At 28.0% G+C, this 22,438-nt stretch overlaps 3 protein-coding genes across 3 annotated transcripts; 1 reads left to right on the top strand and 2 right to left on the bottom strand.

Annotated features, from left to right (window-relative positions):
* Positions 1-564: 564 nt before the first annotated feature.
* On the bottom strand, positions 565-8,894 carry LOC145752936 (uncharacterized). The gene is made up of 6 exons (XM_082569314.1): positions 6,308-8,894; positions 5,836-5,973; positions 4,758-4,900; positions 3,408-3,571; positions 2,188-2,341; positions 565-1,072 (listed from the first exon to the last, which is right to left on the bottom strand). Exons 1-6 carry the CDS (start codon positions 8,867-8,869, stop codon positions 925-927), a joined length of 3,309 nt encoding a protein of 1,102 aa, XP_082425440.1. The 5' UTR covers positions 8,870-8,894; the 3' UTR covers positions 565-924.
* A 5,785-nt stretch (positions 8,895-14,679) lies between these two features.
* On the top strand, positions 14,680-17,623 carry LOC145763553 (uncharacterized). Its single transcript, XM_082575021.1, has 4 exons — positions 14,680-14,907; positions 15,567-15,722; positions 16,389-16,535; positions 17,412-17,623. The coding sequence occupies exons 1-4, from the start codon at positions 14,712-14,714 to the stop codon at positions 17,492-17,494; spliced, it is 582 nt and encodes a 193-aa protein (XP_082431147.1). The 5' UTR covers positions 14,680-14,711; the 3' UTR covers positions 17,495-17,623.
* A 445-nt stretch (positions 17,624-18,068) lies between these two features.
* LOC145749339 (small ribosomal subunit protein uS11) lies at positions 18,069-21,620 on the bottom strand. The gene is made up of 5 exons (XM_082565090.1): positions 21,572-21,620; positions 21,208-21,367; positions 19,857-19,958; positions 19,015-19,151; positions 18,069-18,162 (listed from the first exon to the last, which is right to left on the bottom strand). Exons 2-5 carry the CDS (start codon positions 21,354-21,356, stop codon positions 18,095-18,097), a joined length of 456 nt encoding a protein of 151 aa, XP_082421216.1. The 5' UTR covers positions 21,357-21,367; positions 21,572-21,620; the 3' UTR covers positions 18,069-18,094.
* Between the last annotated feature and the right edge of the window lie 818 nt (positions 21,621-22,438).

Genomic DNA, 22,438 nt, shown 5'->3' with positions numbered 1-22,438 from the left:
ACAAATTTTGAAGTCTTAAGATTTAAATATTAACTTCTACTATTACAATAACACAAACATTAACACTTTGGTAAATATATTTATAATAGACCTAAATAAAATAGTCCTTAAATCTTGTTTTAGGAACTAAAAACGTCTTAAAAATTGACGAAAACTTGATTAAATTAACAAAAACGTGACCAGTTGCCACATGAAGTTGTAATCTGTTTACTAACGCTAGTGGCGCTATTTTATTTTATCAATACGTCAGCTATTTTTAAAAATAAAAATATTTTTTGCTTTTAAATAGAAATTTTTGTAGTTAAATTTATTTCATTTGTAACTTTAATATATTTTTAAATGTAATAATATTTTGATTTTTCTAACAATAAACGCACAAATTTGTCAATTTATTTAATTTATTTTATTTAAAAACAAAAAAGTCTAATTTATTTTATTTAAAAACAAAAAAACGTATATTTTCTCGAAATAAAACCAATGCATTTATAATCAACAACATTTTTTATGTTTTCAAAAGTATATTTTTTAAATTTTTACTGCGCAAATTATACGACTAATGTTCAGTACATTATAAAAACAACACTTTCCAAGAAAGCACAAATCGATAAGAAATTTGTTTATTGCTTTAACACTTTGAATGAGAAATCATTTTAACGACATTTTGAAATGGCTTTGACATTTTTTAAGGGTTATAAATAGTCAGAAATACAATTTTTTAATCACGAATGTTTGTATACCTTTAACAAAACATTTAAAACAATTTTTGCAGCCAGTGCATTTGTAGATTACCTAATTAAACAAATATAATTTCAAAACACATAAAATACAGGCAAGAATTATTATTATTCTATAAAAAAAGTAAAAAAATAATAATATTTTGAAAATGAAGATTTAACAATTTTGCGCAAATGAAAATATTTTTGCTTAAGTCGATCTTTTTTTCATTTTGTGAAACCAGTAATGCGATAAAACAGAGTTTAGTTGAATTCGTTCTTTTGGATTTTTGGTTAACATTTCGGATATCAGGTCACGTGAGCCCTGAGTGACGTCACTAGGAAATTTCAAGATTTCTCTAAAATAAAGAAATCATAAACATCAACTTCAAAATTTAAATTTTGTTAAAAAATCATAAAAAAACTGAGTAAAAATAATTAAATTTTGTTTAAATAAAATATATAAAATAAAACAAGTTTTTCAAATAAAATTTTTCATATTTTTTGCTAAATATTTCCAAGAAAAAGTATTCTAGAATGTCCACACCGAAAATCTCTGGCTTAACATTTATTTTATCGCAGAAATTCAATCCAAAAACCGGTTTGAAATGCGGTAATATTAAACTTTAATGGCGGGGCTACCTCAGTTAATTTGTTCATGCGAGTTTATATTAAATTTGGCATGGTTGTAATTTGGTCAACTTTGTTTAAAAACTTTTAAAATTTGTTGCATTTTAGAAAGTTGACGGTCGAGAAAATGTTTTAAAATATTTTAATTTATGTAAAATGATCCAGTAAAAATAACACAAATTTAAAATTATAAAAAATGGGTCGAACTCGCAAATATTTTAATTTCAAAACCGTTTTTTTTAATGTTTTTGTATCTAATTTATTTTTTTAATTATGTACAAATTTTTTTGTTAAATTAACTCAATGCGTGAGGTCCAAATCTTAAACTTTATTTTGTCAACAAAAACTTATAAGATTTTAAGCTTTCATGGCGACGTTAAACTTCCCCTAAACGACTGGATACAAAGTGTCAGAAACCACAAAAGATAAACATTTTATCCTGGCATTAAAAAAAGGATTTTTAAAAAAGTGTTTAAAATTATATAACAAAATATGAGAAGTATTTTTTGAGCTTTAAATCATATTGCTTAAGCAAAAGTTAAAAATAACATAAAATTTTAAATTAAAGTTTAAAAAAATTAAACAAAAGTGTTGCGTTAAATATCGAGCAAATATAATCAATCAATTTTTAATATCAAGACTAAGATGGGGTAACAAAAACCCCTGCTGAGCCAGCACTTAATCAGCAGCATAACTATAGGGCAATTATAATCTATAATATCTCAAACTGCCAAAGTCAACTTAAAACTGGGTCGGAGTAACTGATGTTACTCAATGTTTAGGTCGTGAAGTCAACTTTCCAACATCGAGGATAAAATAAAAAAATGTAAATAAAAGTTTTTACTTTTCTGTGATATCTTTGGAGGAACGGAATGGAAGCGAACCGCAGAGCAGAGAATATAACAGAATTCCGACGCTCCAAACCGTCATGGCTTCACCGTTGTACTGCTTTCTTGTGAACCACTCGGGGGCGTAATATTCGGGAGTTCCCGCAAATTCTAAAAAAAAATAATAATTATGAAGTCATATATTAAATTTGTTTATTTTCAGATTAAGTTGTTTATCCAGAAAAATATATTTAAAGTTAGGAGAATGTTTTTAAATAACTCCAAAAACTTTTAAAGCTATTTTTAGTTTATGGAATTTTTAAAACTTGATATAATTAAAAACAAATTTATATAAAACTTTCCTATATTTAATACACATATTTGTGTATAAACTTACAATACTATTTGTGTGCTCTAAAATTAAATTTAAACAAGCGATAAATAAAACAATAAAACAACAATAAAATGCAAATTTTATAAATAGTTATAACGTTTTTTTTAAGAGTTACCGGTACCAAGTAATCCCTGATGACCTTTACAGGTTTAAGCATGCAATAAAACCTAACTAACATAAAGGTTAACCTTAAAGATTAGATTAGTTAAAATGCACTGAAATTTGCTTGTACGCAAGTTATTTAGAATATGAATTTGTTAATTTTAAAGGTCAAAAATGTTTCATTTTTTTATTTTTCAAAACTTGATAAAACACAAAAATGTCTGCGTTAGTTGAATATTAATAACAAAAAAAAATTTAAATTCAAAAAAAACTTTACTAATATTATTATTATGCCTAAAACAGTTAACTTATATTGGAAACTATCTTTTATTACATATCAACCTAAAGTAATAAGTTTTTATATTTTTATTAAAAGAGTGGAAAAAGTGTACAAGCAAATCCTTTGGGTAAAATTGTTTTTAACACCACACATGAGGTCGTATGTTCAATCCCTGCTGCTCCCATGTTGTAGCGCCCTTGAGTAAGGCGCTATAAACGGAATGAACTCTTGCTGAGCCAGTACTTAATTAGCAGCTTAATTACCGGGAAATTATAATCTATAATATCCAAAACTGCCACAGGCAACTCGAGACTGGGTCGAAGTAACTGATGTTACTCTATGTTTAAGTCGCACATTTGACTTTTCCACATCGGGGAAAAAGGTATATACAAAAAAATTATAAATGCAGGTAGACATACAAAAGAGTAGTAACTTTTTAGATTACAAAATAAAGTGCTTACCTTTGTAAGGACCATTTCTGACGTAATCACCACAACCAAAGTCGATCAAAGTTATATCCAAGGACTCGGGGTTAAATAAAACGTTCTCTAATTTCACATCTCTGTGTAGAACACCGCGGGTGATGCAATGAAGTAGAGCTTCCACTACTTTGCGTATAATGTGTCTAAAACATAAATAGGGCAATTTAAATATAAAGGCCAAAAAATAAGAATCTAAGAAAAAAATTAAAAAAAAAAACTGGAAAAATTTAAATTTAAGAATTTAAGAAAAGAATTTCAAAATTATAAAAGTTTTTTTAATTATTTTAACTCTAAATATTTTAACATAAAATACGTAATACTAAGTTAAGTTTTTTTTAAAGACAAATTGAACTAAAAAACGGGAATCTAAAGAAAAAACATATGAGATAGTGGGTTATGTTTTACATTATTTTTTTAAAGAATTAAACAAAAAACTATTAACAAAAAAATTAATTTGAGAATTTAACAAAAACTTTAAATTTAAGAAACTCTAAAAATTTTGTTTTTTAGGTTTTTAATTTTTTAAATAGTTTAACATGTAAATTATGTTACATCCAGTTAATTTTTTTTTTTCAATTTTATGTTAAAAATTAATATTTATTATTGTAATAAATAGGCAAATACGCAATTTATAAACTTTTTATCAAAGATACACGATTAAAAAAGGTGTAAAAACAAATATAAGTTCAACATTAAATATTGAAAAATTTAGTTTTTATCAAAAAATCAAAAACTTTAAATTTTTTTGATAAGATCGAAGCAATTTGCAAATTACTTAAAAAAACATTTCTGAAAAAATGACATTATGACGAAATATGATGACATTATGAGGTAAGAATTATAACGTCATGAATAAAATTAGCTCCAATTTTTCAAACTATTCAATTGGTTGCATTATAGTAATTTATAATTTCCAATTTGTGGTCGGTTTAATTTAATAGTTTATAATATTATGACAAAATTTAGGTGAATTTTATTTAAACTTGGTGAATTTTTTTGCCGTTTTTAGGCGTTTTATTATTATTAAATTATATATTTAATGACAATTTAAGTTAAAAAAAAACTTTTATAGTATTCAAATTTTTTTTGCGTATTTATTTTTTTGACAATTTATTATTTATTAAATATAATTTAAGTGGTTATTTTCCCAAGTTGGTTAAATATGAATGTATAACTTTTAATTTAAAAAGAAAAAATGTGTAAACTAAAAAAATTATTTTTTGTTATTATTTTGTCATGGAAATCAAATTATAAATATGTACAATTGGTGAAATTCGAACCCAAGACCCTTTGATTAAAACCCAACATTTAAACACAAATATTTCAAACCTTGCTAAAGATTCTTTTACTCTCTTATGTTTGCTCACGTAATCGTACAAATCGACCGCTGGGTGGGGCCGTACCATGACGAGAAGAAACGCTTCACTGGTTTCATGCCATTCCACAATTTCAACAACTCCGCTACAGCGAATCTGGAAAAAAAAAACTTTCATAAATTTCTACAATTTGAATTTTAATCTGACAAAAAAAAATTAATTTTGTAATTTTTTGCTAAAATTTAAATTTAAATTTCGAAATTTTAGATAGTGAAGCTCAAATTGAAAACTAAAATTTGCAAAAAATTAATATTTTAATAATACTTATTTTATTTACTTAGTAACAAACGGCCATTGTTTGTTTAAAACAAATTGCATTGTTTATTTGTTTTTTATATTACTAATTGTATTATGCATTGTTATAAGAACAATCAATATTGTTTTTTAAATTGCTTTGTTATTGCCTTATGTAACTGAAGAACCAGAAATTAAGAATTTAAGTGGTTTTGAAACTTAAACTTGGTTGACTCTTATTAACTTATCACGATTACCGCAACATAACTCTTAAGTGAACTTCGCCTGAGGATTGTTTACGTCATAATAAAGAATTGTGTAGTCATGCATATTTATATAAGAAAAACAATTTTTAAATTATGCAAATTCGTTATTTAATTTAATTATTATATTAATTATAATTATAAAAAAAAAAGTTTTCGCTATTCAAAACTTTACGACCTTTATTTATTTATTTGTTTATAGTTCTATTAATTACTTTTAAACCACATAATACCATGAGATTTTAAACCACAATTTACGAAAAATTTGGGTATCTGGTTTTTAATATTTTTATGTTTTTAAATAAACATTTTTGACAGCTAATACTTAAGCTTGTGACATAAATTAAAATAAGCTTTAAATTTAATGTATAACTATATAATTTTGTGATAAAAGAGTTAAAAAAAAATGACCAAGTATTTAACTAAAAAAATTGTTTAAAAATTTAACATTTTTTAAAACTTTAATAAAAAAAAGTTTTTATTTTTAGTGGGGAAACCAAAAATATTTTTTTTAATTTTAATATTTTTTTCTACCTCGTTAACTTGACAAAGAAGTGCCAACTCAAGCGGAACGACTTTCCCGCCCAACCAACCCCATCTAGTGGTGCCAACTTTTGAGATTCTTTTAATGGCAACCCTCATTCCATCGTTCCTTCGATAACCTGAGATCACCTGAAAAAACAAAAATTGTTAAAGCTTTTATTTTTATTGAAAAAATAAATTTATAATCAAATTGCATAAATCAAATCTTCCGGTATTGTGTTATACAGATCATGTCAATGGACTATAAGCCATGAGGTTTTGGGTTTAAGCCGCGCCAATGCCACATTTTTTTGCCGTTTAGCCTGGGGTTCACGATTTTAAGTGGCGTTAGTAATACTTAAGCCTAACACCCTTGTGTTAGAAATTCTAAAGCATTTATATTAACTGTAGGTTATGTAAATTTAGAGAAGTGTTTTACCCAAAATTAAACAAAAGTTGTAATCATCAAAAACTTAAGTCTTACCGTTCCATTCTGAGTGTCCGACAAAACATTATGCAAGGAATATAAATCCCGTATTGTTAGCGATCTCTTATCACTGTTCGCGTTAAACGACGACGCTGGTTTGTAAGCTTGCTTTGCTGCTTGACCCTTTGTGAAGTCACGATCACTTTTTGTGACATCAGGCTTCTGTGACACGACGACGAGCTGTTGATGTTGCCATAGTGATTGCCCGTCTTCGCCTTCTCCTTTTATCGAACCTTTTGACCTTGGTTTTCTGCGAGCTCCGAACTTTAACTCGCTCGGTTTTTCTTGAGCTGAGTTTTCGTCGATTATTCGCCGCTGTTGACGCGATTTTAGAACCTCGTGTTTCTTTGAATTCTCCTTTTTGTGCTTGGTTTCTTCGACCGTGATCGAGTGGGGATAAAAACTTGAAGAACTTGAGTTAGATCTCTTATACTTGGGGGCTTCCAACTTCTTTTTCTCGTTCAAACTTCGTGGTTCGTTCTTAGTTGTGCTGTCACTAGAGGACTTCTGCCGGGTTTTTGTTGGTCTATATTTCTTATCCCTTCTCTCAGGTGAATAATTATTCTCCGACGAGTTGCTGGAGCCGGTATTCGAACCCGATGACTGTGACGAGTAACTCACAGACGAGAAAGAAGTCGAGGTCGTCGAGTTCGACAACGATCGCTGATTCTCACTTCGGTACTTCGTTGTTTTGTTGCTCCGTCTCTCAGGTCGTGACGTCATGTTTCCACTTGGTGCGTCATTGGCTTTCTGGTGCCAACTCAAAGTGTCCGTCAACCCGTTACGTTTTGATGACGTCACAGGTTTGGAATGTTGATAATTACGATTGTTGTGGTTTGCAACATTTATGACGCGGTCGATCTTGAGAGCTGGGGTTTTAGTTCGGGATTCGTTTTTCGTCGATTTTCGCGCCTTCTGTGACGTCACATGTTTGTCGGGTTTCTCAGCGCGGCGACGGGATTCGTACCTAAAGCCCTCGACACCGAAATCCTGCGAATCCTGTCGAGTTTCATTGTTTCTGTGATGACGTAGTCGGTCGTGATTTCTAGAATAACTATTTTCATCCGAATTTGTTTTATTTTCTTTTCTTTGATGCATTTTATACGAAATATCCGAAGAAACTTTCGCTGAGTTATGATAATTATCGTATTTGTTAATATCCTGGTTTCTATTCTGCTCAAAATTCTTCTTTTTCGTTGCTGAATATTTTTCACGTTCTTTATGAATCGTCTTGCTGGTCCCTATAGCTAAGGGTAGGGCTTGTTTTCTTTTACTTATCTCAAATTGTTGAGCTTTAAGCGTGGCATCGTTAGTTGATTGTTTCACGATAGCAGAAGGTCGAGTTGTCTGTTTATTTTTATTTGTTAGATTGCTCGCGGGTTCAGTTCGCTGTCGAGTCGACATTTTTTTCTTGCGCGAATTTTTTCGATTTTCGTCGAGCCGGATTTTCGAGGATTTTATCTTAATTACTCGAAACGGTTCCAAGTTCTCGATCGTATTTAACTCAGAATCTTCACTTTTCTTAACTTCAGCATCGTTCTCAGGTTGTCCAATAGTGTTTAAATCATGACAGCTTTCTTTGCCAACGTCAGCTCCGTTTGAAATGCTTTGAATTATCTCAAAACTAGCTCTGTGGGAAGGTTGAATGTCAGTCAGATCCGATTTCGAATTGCTCTGCGACTTGAGCCTAATTTGGGATAATTGGAGCCCTTCAGGCAATCCATTTAAGTCAGGTGAGTCGGAATTATTCTCCTCCGTCTGAGTTTTATGTTTTTTGGATTTTTTTGAGGACTTTTTGTTGATATTATCGTTCATATTTTCAGAGTTAATCTGTGTAAACGCTTTCTTAATTAAATCGTATTCATCGTCGTTCCCAATGCTTATAACACTGACCTGGTCCCTTAATATATCTTCGTTGCTGTAATCTTGCACGACTGGCTCCATTTTCTTCTTTTTAGTTCTTGTTTTATTCGATTTTTTTGCCCGTTTTTCCAGTGACGAGTTCGGGGAAACAGAACGCGGAGAATTTGATGCAAATTGCTCGGTTGCGGATAATTGAACTTGATCCAAATCGGTTAGAACGACATCCCCCTTAGTCTTTGATAACTGATCACTGCCCCGGGCATCCTTGGTTTTAACTTCTTTATTTCTCTTAGTTGAAACTTTAGCGTCGAGCGCTTTGATATTATCGTTGTTATCACAAACTGTGCACAGATCTTCGAAATTTAAAACCGCGTTGGGCCGTGGGCTCTTCGATTTAGGACGTGACATTTCATGTTTTGTCACATGCGGTTTACCATGGCGGTGTTTACCGTCCGCTAGATGATGCGATTTCTCCCGGGTGTCGTCCTTTTTCTTACGCACTTTTTTCGTCTTCTCTCCTTTATCTCTCTCTCGTTTTAGTTTGCTGTTTTTCTTTAAAGCAAGATCTAAGGTACACAACTGAGTCAACATTAAGTCAAGATTTCGAATCTTTTTCGAATCTTCTGAATCTTCATTTTCTTCAATCCTTTTCTCCTTTTTTCGATGTTTTTGTCCTGTTTCCATTATTGTTGGCATATTATCCTGATATATCGATATCTGATAATTTAAACAATTCTGTATCTAAACATAAATAAAAAAAGTTATAATTCTAATTTACTAAGAATATCATATATAAAAAAAGGCAAAAATAATGTTAAAAGGTTAAAAAAAATTAATTAAAAAAAAAAATTAAAAAAAAAAAAAAAAAATTAAAAAAAAATTAATTAAAGACATTTTCCTTAACAATTTTTCTCAAAAGCAATTAATTTGTGCTTAAATCTTGTAATAAAGTTAAAAAACTAATACAAAATGAATTTAAATGCTGTTTAATTTACATAATTATATAACGTGTTTTAATATAAATGTCAGAGTTTCAAGAACATTTCTAATAATATACAATTAAACTTATTTCTAGCAGAGCAAAAATACCAGTTTTATGAGAAAAAATTTAAAGTATTAAATTAGCTACTGATCTTACTTAGAATTTAATATATTAGATACACGAATATACATCTTCTCATATCTTGCTTTTAATCTGATTCGATCTACTTATTAAAACCACAACCAATTTAAGAGTAACCGCTAACACACCTGCTTAATATATACGAACAAACGTTAATTGTCAGGTTAGAAATATAAATAAAACTGAAATCGACCTTTTAAAAGAATGTTAAGTTTTTACTACTTTTTGTTTAGTTATTTCAAGTTATAAAATGCAAAAAACCCTTTCTTAAAAGTCGATATAAATTTGCTGATAGGGAAAACTGTGTTGCTGTTTTTTTTAAGTTATAAAACTCAATAAACATTTAGCTTAAATATAAATTAAGTTAAGTTAATTAAATTCAAACATTTAACTTTTTATTGCAACTGTTTAATTTATTATTCTAACGCACAAAACATTGTTTTACAGATTTATAGCCCCAAAAATGCTATTTACAGCAGTAAAATATAGCAATATCTTAAATTCAAAAAGTATTATAATTAACAAATTATGTTTATTTAACTGCTTTTGATTACAGTAATTTATTAAACTTTTACATTTTTAACCAAATCATTTTACCCTTTTTAAAAATGCTTTTTAGACCCATTTAAAATACATAAAAAAACAAATACGAAATAAACCAAACAATTATAACCCTTACTCTGCGTTTCTACATAGTTGTTAAACTTACTTACAGACTAAATCTTTATTACAAGTTGATTGCAAATTTAAAATATCTTTAACTAAATTATATCTAAATCAAACAACATTTTATATTCTTTCAAATCCCTTTTTCTTTTCTTTTAAAGCATCTATTCCCTTTTAATACCTTTAGCAACTTTAATATAGGAGTTTAGACAACGGTACAAACGTAATAACCACGTGGTCTCGAGGGACATTTAAATCCAATCACGAATTTAAAGCAATACTCGAATGAACGATAAAAAAATCGGTTGTAAATTATGTTTTAAAAAGAAAATTCATTAAATCTAAACTTTGCTCAATGAACATATATCGATTATTTTTTAAATTATTTTTTAACGATTTTTTATTATAGTTATTAAATTGTGATTTTGTTTATCAATAAAAATCAATATTATTAATCGAAATAATAATTGTCATCCATTTTTATTTTTTATTTGTCAAAGTTTTATAAATTATGAATAATCAAATATAAATTATAGGACTAAATATTTTAGATAGAGTTTCCACATGTTTTAAAATATTTAGAATAGGCGGTCAGGTCACGTGACAAAACCGTGCAGTTTTCAACGTGTTTTGTTTAAATATTTAAAAATTTCTTAAAAAAAAATTTTTTTAAAATGTAAAAACTGGTTTTTATTTTATTATTATGACATCATACAACCCTTTGTTTAAATAAACAATTCCAATCTTTATTATCAAACCATTCAGTATTAATAAAGACAGTTATGACGTCACAGATTAAGTTGAAATAAGTTCAAAACTTGAAAATGCCAGTTAGGTTTTAGTTGAAATTTAAATAAAATTTCTTTTAAATTAAAACCCAATTTCGTTAAACTTAATTGACAAATTCGCTTAAAGCAAATTGCAAAATCGTTTTTAACCAATTTAAAAACCCTTCAATCAATTTAAAAAACAATAAAATAAAATAAAAATAAAAAATTTAACAATTTTGCAGGAACTAATTATAATAAAAATAAAATAATTACAACAACTTAACCTGTTAATTAACTGTGACGTCATATAGCTTAACTATTACGACATAATACCACAGGTCAACAAATAAAACTTTACAACCAAAATTTCCGAAAAATAATTAAAAAATTTAAAAAAAATTGAGAATTAAAAATCTAATTATTTAATTTTAAAAAACTTAATAATTAAATAAAAACTAGAATACACAAAAACACAGCAATTTCAAACTACTTAAAATCTACTTAAATTCCAATTATATAACCCAAATTTAATTTTATTTAATTTAATTTTAAAAAGCCAGTTGCTAAGATGTTTAGAACGTAGAATTAAATCTAACTCTAATTCGAAAATAACCTTTATTTCTTTCCTATATTTTTAATTGTTTATAAAATATTAATGACTTGCAATTTGCTTCCGTAAAAAAGAAGTTTTCTAAACTTAAATATTAAATGAAATTTAGCATTCTTACCGACAAATTATGTTTAAAATAATATAAAAATGTTAATACTACAGATAAATAATATAATTACAGATAAAGGATATAATATTCTCAATATATATATTTTAACCACGTTATTTAGGGTATAATAACAAAGAAAAATTAGTGAATAACCTATTTTAAAATGTTTTAAACTATATCTTAACTTTGTCCTTTACATTATTACCTCATAATTTTGTGATTTATAGAATTGTTAATCATTCTTTACCGCATAATGGATAAAAATTAACCTAATCTTTATTTATGCTGGTTGAATTTTGTGTTTAATTACTAGTTTGCACAATTTTTGCATATTTTAAACTAGTAGGTAGTTTTTAAACAACTTTTAATACTATCCTGGCTTTGTAAACTGGTTTTGTAAAACCTAACTCTCCTTTACTCAATCTAACAATGCAACTTTATCTTAAAAAAATCTTCCTTGTGCACGACACTAAAGATTATTATGACGACATAGTCTGACTACACATCATATAATAAACCATAATAAGACCTTTAAGTAACAGTAAAAAGATGTCAAAACGTCGACAAAATTTGACAGTTTAAAATAACTATGTGCTTAATGTAGCTATAAACTTAACAACCTAACTTTAATTCTGTGATTTATAGCCTTGACCGGTCATTTAAAACGATGTAAAACGGACAGAATAATTAAAATCTTTTAAACGATCTTATGATATGCCCTAACCGAGGTAACTCAAGCAGAAACTTAAAAAAAATCTTTAAAATTTTTCTATACCTGCTGAGAAAAAATCTTCTGCGAATTTCATAAATTTAATTACTTTTTATTGTTGATGGCTTTCGCGAGCGACGTTGTAGCTATCTAAGAAAATGGCCTCGGGTTAATTGTCTACGTAATAACTACGTCATAATCGAGCAACGTAAACTTAATGCGTTTTCCTTGAAATTTTGTATTTGTTTATTCCAAAGTTTTTGTTGTAAATTTTAACTTAATTTGCATATTTATGTTTATTACGAAAATATATTTTTGTAAAAATAAAAAAAAAATTTAAAAATAAAATTTTTTTAAATTTAAAATTTGCAAAAAAATAAGTAAAAAATAATTTTGAATAACTTAATATTATATATTTAAAAATTTTAAATACCAAAAAAAAAATAATTTTACTTTTTTTATCCTATTCAAATTTAGGGTAAAAGTTAAATTGTAAAAAAAAACTAAAAAATTCTAAAATTTATGATCTTAATTTTGCAGCAACTTCTCCGTTTTCTAACAAACAGCTTTAATTTCTGACGTCATAAATCTTCACAATAAGACAAACAATTACTTCATTATTTCACGACAATCAAAAAAAGTGAATTCCCTGTCAATCACTTATTTACAACATATGACTTTAAAAATCAATTGATTATTGTATGATCAATATAAACTTCATAAATAATAAATATTGTTTGACAAAATCTGTCAAAAATATTAAAATATAAATCCACCTTAGACAAGTCGATAATCCAATAAACTAAATTGAAAATAAACAATTTTAAATAATAAATTTTAACAGTTTTAAAAAATACAAAAAATTGGTTTAAAAAAATTAAAGACAGTTTAATTAAACGGTGTTAATATTTTAAACTTGTATAACTCAAGTCTAGGTTGGGGTTATATTATAAAGTTAAAAATATCTTAAACTCGTACAACTTGAGACTGGGTTGGGGTAATATCATGAGGTTAATAATATCTTAAATTTGTACAACTTGGGACTGGGTTGGGGTTATATTATGAGGTCAATAATATCTTAAACTTGTACAACTTGGGACTGGGTTGGGGTAATATCATGAGGTCAATAAAATCTTAAACTTGTACAACTTGGGACTGGGTTAAAATAATATATCCAGCAATACAAAAAACCTTGTTTATAAATTTAATAACATATTACTTTTATATTAATGTTTTTAACACTTATTAGGAGGTTTAGTGTTTAATTGCCGTGAGAAAACAGAATACACATTTAAAATATAATTCATTAAGATTTGTTTACACAATTAATTCACTTTATCCCAGTAATTAGCGCATGTTTATCTCAATTATGTTTGTTAAACCAAACGATTATTAATTACTACATTAAAGTGGATTTAAGTCATGTTTCGTTTCTTAGGGTAATTATCGTAATTTTTATTTATGACGTCATCAATGCCGGTTTGTTAATAATGATTTATTAAAAATTTGTTTTAAAAATTTGTAGAATTTATTTAAAATAAATTTAAGCGTTTTTCCATATTACCTTAAGGTGATAGATTTTTATATTTAATTGGGAAAACTGTGCTATTGTGACGTGTTTGAGCTATTAAACGCTGGGTTCAAGGGTAAATAGTGTGACATTAGTGGGCCTTAAACCCCAAACCTTCCGAGTCGTAGTTCGACGCCATGACTATTTCACAACGCTATTGCACTAAAACTATTTTAAGCAATTTAAATTAGAGTAGTTCTGTAGCCCCACCCAACGGTGGATTATTTAGGCCAAACTTGCAATGACTTCAGTTAAAAAAAATCATTAAAAAAATTTTTTGACGTAGAAAATATTTAAAAAATTCATAAAATAACTAAAAAAAACCATAAAAATAATAAAATTAATATTTCTAACAAAAAAAAATTAATTTTAAATGTTTAATTGTTGATGATTGTTTATTTGTTATTCATTATTTGCAAATATTATCTTCAATAATTCCTATTGTTTACCGAACACCACGTAACACATGGATATTATCACACGTTTAACTATATCAACAATTGTTATAACGTGGCCTTTATTACGTCATAAAGCTAAAGTGTTATACCTGATGCAAGATATATTTTGTTGGTTTAGACAATACAATTGTTATGAACAATGGATTAATTATAGTTAAGTATGACGTAACAATGATATAGTAAAAAGTTAAAAAACAGTTCAAGAATTTTCTCAATTAATTTTGTTGATTATAAGAAATATAGACAATGGTATATTCTTCTAACGTTATGACGTAATAGTGCACGTGAGAGTTAGAATAACAATGTTAACTAATAACAAGCAATTCATATAAAAGATAATAGTTTATTATCTTTAGAATAATGCTCATTGTTTTTAATCAAAATTAGTTGTTGTTAAAAAAATTGAAGATAACTAAAATAAAATTTAAAAAACTTAAATATTGATATTAAAGTCAAAAAAATATATTTTGGGATTTTTTTCTTGCAGAAATCATAAAAAAAATAATTTATTAAAATATTGAGAATGAAAAATAGTCAAGTTACCTTAACGAAAGTTACAAAACTTTCAAACGAAGTCAACACAGACGAGATAACGAAAGAAATTCAAAACTTAGAAATAAATGAAATTCAAAATAAACAAAATTGGACGAAGGTTGGTTTGCATAGAAAAGGATCGAATCAGAAGAATAACAAAAATCATCAAAAACCAACGAACACAGGTTTTAATTAGTTTAATTATTATTAATTTTTAATATAAATAAGTTCTAATAATGATGCTGGTAAATTGTAAATATAACTCAACCTAATGACAACTTGGCCAAGAATTTGGTTGAAATAAATAAAAAAAAGGGTAAAAAAAGGGTAAAAAAGGGGGTGTATTTAAAACAAGCTTCCCACTACATGAGGTTTACGGTTTGATTCCCACTTCTTCTACGTTGTAGTACTTTTAAGTAAGGCGCTATCTATAATCGGTATAAACCATTTGCTTGGCTAAAACCAGCCTCAAGTTGTACAATTAAAAAATAGGTTCTAATATTTTAGCCAGGTCAACTGTATTTAAATATAGTTCAACTCAAGATTTTTTTGATTAAAATAAACAAAAATCTAGTGTTATTAGATTGGTTTGACTAAATTAAAGTTGTCCAGGATTTATTTCTTACTTGACCATAATAATATTTAAAACTGTTACAAATTTAGTTGTTTTTTTACTATTTTTGGTAGTTTTGACGTTACATTCTTTGTTGTCATTTAAATTAATAAAAATTATTATTTCAATATCACTCAAAACTTTAATTTATTTTCATAATAAACCTTGTTGTACCAAAAAAGGTTATTCTGTTCTAACCGTTTACCAGAAAAATGTTACATTTTTTTTCAGGTAAATCGGTAAACGCCACAACTTTGTTCCGCAAACACGAAACCCTTCACCGGACGACCTCCGTCCCGATAAAGATTCCCCTACGTCATAAAGGGCGCGAGAAACAAGAACTAACGAGGGTAAACAGCGTAGGAATTAGTCGTCTCTCACCTGGGGGTAAATATTAAATTTAATTATTCTAGAATATATTTTTGCATTAATTTATCCTCGATGTGGAAAGGTCGACTTCACGACCTAAACATAGAGTAACATACCATGACCCTCAAGTTAACTGTGGCAGTTTGGGATATTATAAATTATAATTGCTTGAATTAAGCTCTTGATTAAGTGTTGGCTCAGCAGAAGTTTATACGTTTATAGCGGCTTACTCAAGGTTGCTACAGCATGAGATCAGTGGGGATTGAACCCACGACCTTACGGTGGTGTAGCAAGTGTTCTTACCACTACATCACGCTGCATAATTATAATTGCCATATAATTAAACTGCTAATGAATTTTAAGACTTAATCGAATAATGTTCTAATACAATAAAATATTAAAATTAAAACTGGGAGTAAAGTAATGGCAAAGTGCGCTATAAAATTCGGTTATTAGGATTCAAACTCTAGATCTAGAGCCTTAATTTCACTTTAAAAGTAGCACGTTTATAATGGTGTTAATTTGGCAATTAAAAAATAAAAGTAAAGTCACATTTCTAGTGCTATGCCTAATTTAAAACCCATCTTATTCAAATGTCTTTATTTTATTAAAAACCTCAAATTTTAATATTCAAATTTTTGGATTAATAAAAAGAATATTTCACTCAAAAAACCTAAATTTTAGGAACCCGTCGTATAATGTACAATCGCCACTTTCTACTTGAATGTCGTCAATCTCCATTATCTTCAACTCCGCCCACCAACTTACCCATAATTCCCGGTGCAACGGTGCAGTCTGGAAAGCAAAGAAGAGCGGAGAAGAAACGACTTGGTGAGTTAAACTATTTTGTATTTAATGTTCTTAACTATACAATATAAACCGGCAGCGTGGTGGCGTGGTGTAGTGGTAAGTACTCTTGCTACACCACACATGAGGTCGTGGGTTTAATTCCCACTGATCTTATGCTATAGCGCTCTTAAGTAAGGCGCTATAAACGGTATGAACTTCTGCTGAACCAGCACTTAATCAGCAGCATAATTATCGGGCAATTATAATCTATATAATATTCCAAACTGCCACATGCAACTCGAGACTGGGTCGGAGTAACTGTTGTTACTCTATGTTTAAGTTGCGCATTCGACTTTCCCACATTGAGGATAGAGATATATACAAAAAAATATATATATATAATAATTACAAAGGTCCCGGGTTCTATTCGCACCAGTGCCACAATATTTGCCCGTACAATAGCTTAAAAACACGTCACAACAGCACACTTTTTAAGGGCCAAAAGGTTTCGGGTTCGAGCCACACTAATGCCACGTTATTCGCCCTTTAGCCCGGTGTTTACAAATAGATTAAAAACGTCACAACAGCACATTTTCTTCCAATAAAAACATAAAAACCATGTTAATAAAAATATAATATGACCCAAGTTATAACAAACAAAACAAGTCAAAATCTAGGTGATTAATAATATTACCTAAAACTGGCAGTTTTAAGATAGGGAAAAAGACAAAACTTTTACCAGATTACACTATTTGTGTTATTTCAACTAAAATGGCATAAGGTCAAATGGTCTTTACTATAAGTCGCACCAATGTAACACTGGTAAAGTAAAAACCATAAAGCACTAGAGTCTAACTTACAGATAATGTTACAACCTTTATTTAACTTTATAATATTCAATTTTATTTTTGTTTTTAGAAAAAATGGATTCCCAAATTTCGAATTGTTCTTTAGTATCCGTTTCTTCAACGAATCAATCGACAGACGACGAGCTTTTGTAGTTCAAATTATTTATTTAACTTTAAAAACTTTTTCTTTAAGAGGTGGTGGTTTGCTTATCGTGATGTTAAAATATTTTTCTCGTTTTTTATAAATATTAAATGTTGAATATTGTAAATAAAAATACTTGAATTTTAAGTTTCAATTATAGTTAAATGTAACAGGAACAGTTAACGCTAAATTGTGATTTTTTACCTAAGCATAATAGGTTTTACATTTTTATTGGAAAATAGTGTGCTGTTGTGACACGTTGAAGCATTCTGTAAACACCCGATTTCAACGGCGAATAATGTGGCATTGGTGCGACTCGAACCCCAAACCTTTCGGCTCGCAGTGTGATGCCATAATCACTATACCAAACTACTAGAGTAAATTGTATTTTCAGTAAACAAAAATAGATAACAATTGTCAGACCCTTAAAATTGGGATGTTACATCATGCCAGCATTTGTAATTGAACCCTAACATGTATGGTAAATAGACCTTAAAAAACAACCAAAAAAAATTTAAAAACTCTTTTTTTTCCATGTAAGTATAAACTGCTTAACCTGTCTAATAAATAATAGTAGAACACAAATTATAAGTTTTCAAGATTTTATTCATCTACAAACGTCTTCCTCTTCGACCTCCCTTTCGCCTTGTACTGTCAGATGGAATTGGAGTAACATCCTCTGTAATATATAACAGAGTGATGGATTAAATACAGTTTAATTAGAAATTATGTTTGCTAAAAGTTATAAACTTTTTTGATAAAAGTGTTTTTTTAAATTAAAACTAGTCAGGTGCTATAAACTATGTGATCTCCTGCTAAGCCAACATTTAATAGGCAGTTATAATTATTAGGGGAATTATAATCTATAATATCCCAAACTGCCAAGGTCAACTTAGACTAGGTCAAGGTAACTAATGTTACTCTATGTTTAGGTCATAAAGTCAACCTATCCACACCAAGAATAAATAAACACAAAAGTTAAAAAGTAAGCTTTTTTGTAAGTGTTTTATAATGACCAAATAACTACATATTAGAATTAGGTAAAATTTATATTATTTTGTATGCCCGGATTGTGATGCCAAAACAAGTTGATAAAAATTGATTTAGCGACCGTCACAAGACAATTTATTTTTGGTCGAATTATGACCAGAATATCTCGTGTCAGACAGATATCTGGCTTCGATGTTGACCGTACGTTTAAGTTTTATTTACAAACACTATTTTTTACTTGACTGCTTTTTTGTTAATTTTGAACAGTTAAAATAATTTGATTTAAAACAGTTTTAAAAACATAAGCTAAAATTAATTTTTGGTAAAGAAAAAATATTAAATTTAATTGATAATTGCTAAAAATAAATGCCCAAAATTGGGTGACCATTTCATGATTTTGTCTGACAATAATTTAACAAAAAAGATCATATTTAAACCAAAATATTGGGTTGTTGTAACATAGCATATCAACATTATTTAAATGGTGAAAAGGTTAAACTGCTATGGCCAAGTTACTATTAAAACAACTACAAAAATTTACCGATTCTTCCAATCTTCATCCCAGATCTTGCAAGAGCTCGAAGAGCACTTTGGGCACCGGGACCCGGAGTTTTAGTCCTGGTTCCTCCGGTCGCTCGAAGTTTAACATGAATCGCGTTAATTCCAATTTCCTTACATCTGGATAAAATTAAGTTTTAATAATTAAAATTTATATAAAAAATTAAGGAAAAAAAATTAAGGTTTTATTAAAAAAATATATATAGCCTACAAAAACAAATAGTATATATATATATAAAATGTTTTTTAAAACAAAAGATTATTATTAAATTATGTTTAAATAAAACATTCTATAAGAAATTTTAAAGTACATTCTTTGACTCCATAATTATATTATTAAAACAAAGATTTATTATTTATATATAATGCCTACTATAAAACACTTTTTTTAAATGTATATAATTAGATTTTTAAATTAATATTTTGTATGCCCGGATTGTGATGCCAAAACAAGTGAAAAAAAAATGAGTTAGCGACCGTCACAAGACAATTTATTTTTGGTCGAATTATGACCAGAATATCTCGTGTCAGACAGATATCTGGCTTCGATGTTGACCGTTTTAAATTTATTATAAAACAAGTAAACAACAAAACAGGGTAGTTCTAATTTAAGAAAGTGCATTTTAATATAAACTATAAATATATTGATGTATATATATAATATGAATTATGTATTAAGTATATTTTGCATGGTTAAAAGTTTTTTTTTTTTAATCATTTGATATATTCCATCCATTTGATTCAGTATATGTACCCTCTATTAAACTAATATTCTGATACATCATGATGGTCAAAAAACAACAACTTAAAAACATCAATTTGTACCTGACAGCAACATCTTGAGCAGCCAACATAGCAGCATAAGGAGAAGCTTCATCTCTGTCAGCTTTCACTTTCATTCCTCCTGTAATCCGAACAATTGTTTCTCTGGAGAAAAGAAAAAAATAAAGATTATTTTTATATGGTTTTACATAGATCTGTTTGCAGAACTCTTAGCATTATCATGTATATGTAGCTTAAGTAACACTAAATATGACATAATTTTTCGTGAAACTTTAAAGTTATGACTTAAATGTGTGACTTGGCATAAAATCCTCTAAAATTTTCACTGACATAAATCTCTAGTGTATAAATTTAGAGCACTACAGTATTGGCTACAGATAGATAAAAATAATCCAACATATGTACTAAACAATTATGTGCTGCAATAGAAACTATAACAAGTATATATACATTTTTAAAATTGTTAACAAAAAATGATTTAGTGTATATATATATTAGGGATGGGCCAATCGAATCCGAGTTTGAGTACTCGGCCCGAGTATTAAGCATATTTTAATACTCGTGCTCGTCGAGCATTTTTTAGTACTCGGACGCCGAGTAATAATTTGTCATTTAAGATGGTATACGATTTACTAAACATAAAAAAACACGGGGTTTGCCTTTTTCTAATAATTTATAATCTACTCTCAATTATATTACGTTATTTAAGCAACAATTGCGCAACTAATACACTTTTTACTACACTTTTTTACTAAATTTTATAATAAATTTGAGACTTAAACATTTTCGTTTGGACTTAAAATGATATTGCTATCAGCGGTAACTAGTTTTGCCAACGTTAAACCTTTTATAATCCATAAATACGTGTTTTTTGGCAAATTTTGCAGTTTTAAAATTATGCGGGAAAGATTCTCGTGAACAGTTATATACGTTTAAATGACGTCATAACCGAGTACTCGGACTCGGCCGAGTATCGCGACAAAATACTCGGGCTCGTCGAATCCGAGTAATTTGGATTTCAGCCCATCCCTAATATATATATAAATTTATTTTCAACTTCTGCATTGATTTTGTATGCCCGGATTGTGATGCCAAAACAAGTGAAAAATTTGAGTTAGCGACCGTCACAAGACAATTTATTTTTGGTCGAATTATGACCAGAATATCTCGTGTCAGACAGATATCTGGCTTCGATGTTGACCGTATGTTTAATTTAACTTAAAAATAGAAAACATTGAAGCTCTACTAGCGCTGTCCGCAGATTTAAATTGGTAGTCCTAAAATAAGTGCAGAAAAGGCGGAATGTACAAGAGAAGATTAGGGAAAAGGTTATAACAAATAAAATGGCAGTTTTTAATTAAATATGAAACTTTAATTTATTAGTTTAACTTACTTTCCTGACAAATCTGTCACGTGAACAAAAGTATCATTGAACGAGGCATAAATATGCGCAACTCCGAAAACATTTTCACCTTCGGGCACCTGAGGTCCTAGTTGGACGACTTCTTCGGTTTTCTCGGCTTTGGCTTTACGTGGAGCCATTATTGCGCTCTCTTGAAAACAAAATAAATTGTTTTACAATCTGTCTAACTTTGGCGGCTTTAATCTTACTATTAAAACTTTTTTAAAGACTTTCTTTGGAATATGTTATGTTTATATGCTTCAATTTGTTATAGTTTTAATTATTTAATTAAGTTTTTAATATATTAATTAGCCTAAAGATCGATTTAAAAAGATTTCTTAGCAATGAAACTCACATGAAAACTCTCATTAAGTAAAAGACCCAATATTTTTCAGCTGCACATTACGTCATGTTACGACACCTACCGGACACAAACATATTGTTTTTATTTTATTTTCTAAATTTTTATTACAAAACATATTTTTATAATTTTATTTTTTCAAATTTTAAAACTAATTTTTTAATAGTTTAATTTAAAAATTAATAATACGGGTTTAAATGTGTAACTTTTACGTTTAGTTTAATTTCGTTTATTAAACTATTTCTGATTACCTAAATTATTTTTTTTTAATTACTGAAATTATTTTTTTTTTAAATAATCCAAACCCCAAAATATTTTACTATAAACTTAAAACAATGCACAAAACAAAATGTGGTGCACCACAAACATTTTGCTAATACCAGAAAAAATTTTGGCAACATCGATAATTAGTTAATGGTTTTTTTACTCTTTTGTTAGAAAAATACGTAAAATTATTTAGGTTAAAAGTTATTGAATGTTTAATTACAAATGTGTTATAAAAAGGTGTATTTATGAAACTGTAGCGGTAGAATTAAGTAATATAATAGTAGTTTAATTGTTATTTTAGTTTTTGTCACCATTTTAGTCTGTTTTTTACTTATATAAAGCCATTGTTAGAATGACTAAAAATAAATTTAATCTGTTTATGTTTAAGTAAAATAAAAAAAAAAACTTAAATTATAAAGAATTAATAATAAACTTTTTAAAACAAAGCTGTTAATTTACATAAAAAAGTAAAAAAAAAAACCAAAACATGTTACTAATTATGTCTTTTTTTTATATTTTTTAAGTTTTCTTAAAATTGTTTTTAACTAATAAAGTACAGCTATATCTGTATATTAATTGTTGTGTTTTATTATA

The sequence above is a fragment of the Corella eumyota genome, chromosome 1 (genome assembly GCF_963082875.1).
Source record: "Corella eumyota chromosome 1, kaCorEumy4.1, whole genome shotgun sequence".
Classification (NCBI taxonomy): domain Eukaryota; kingdom Metazoa; phylum Chordata; class Ascidiacea; order Phlebobranchia; family Corellidae; genus Corella; species Corella eumyota.
Note: the sequence above shows the minus strand (reverse complement) of the source record. Positions and strands in the feature narration are given on the sequence as shown.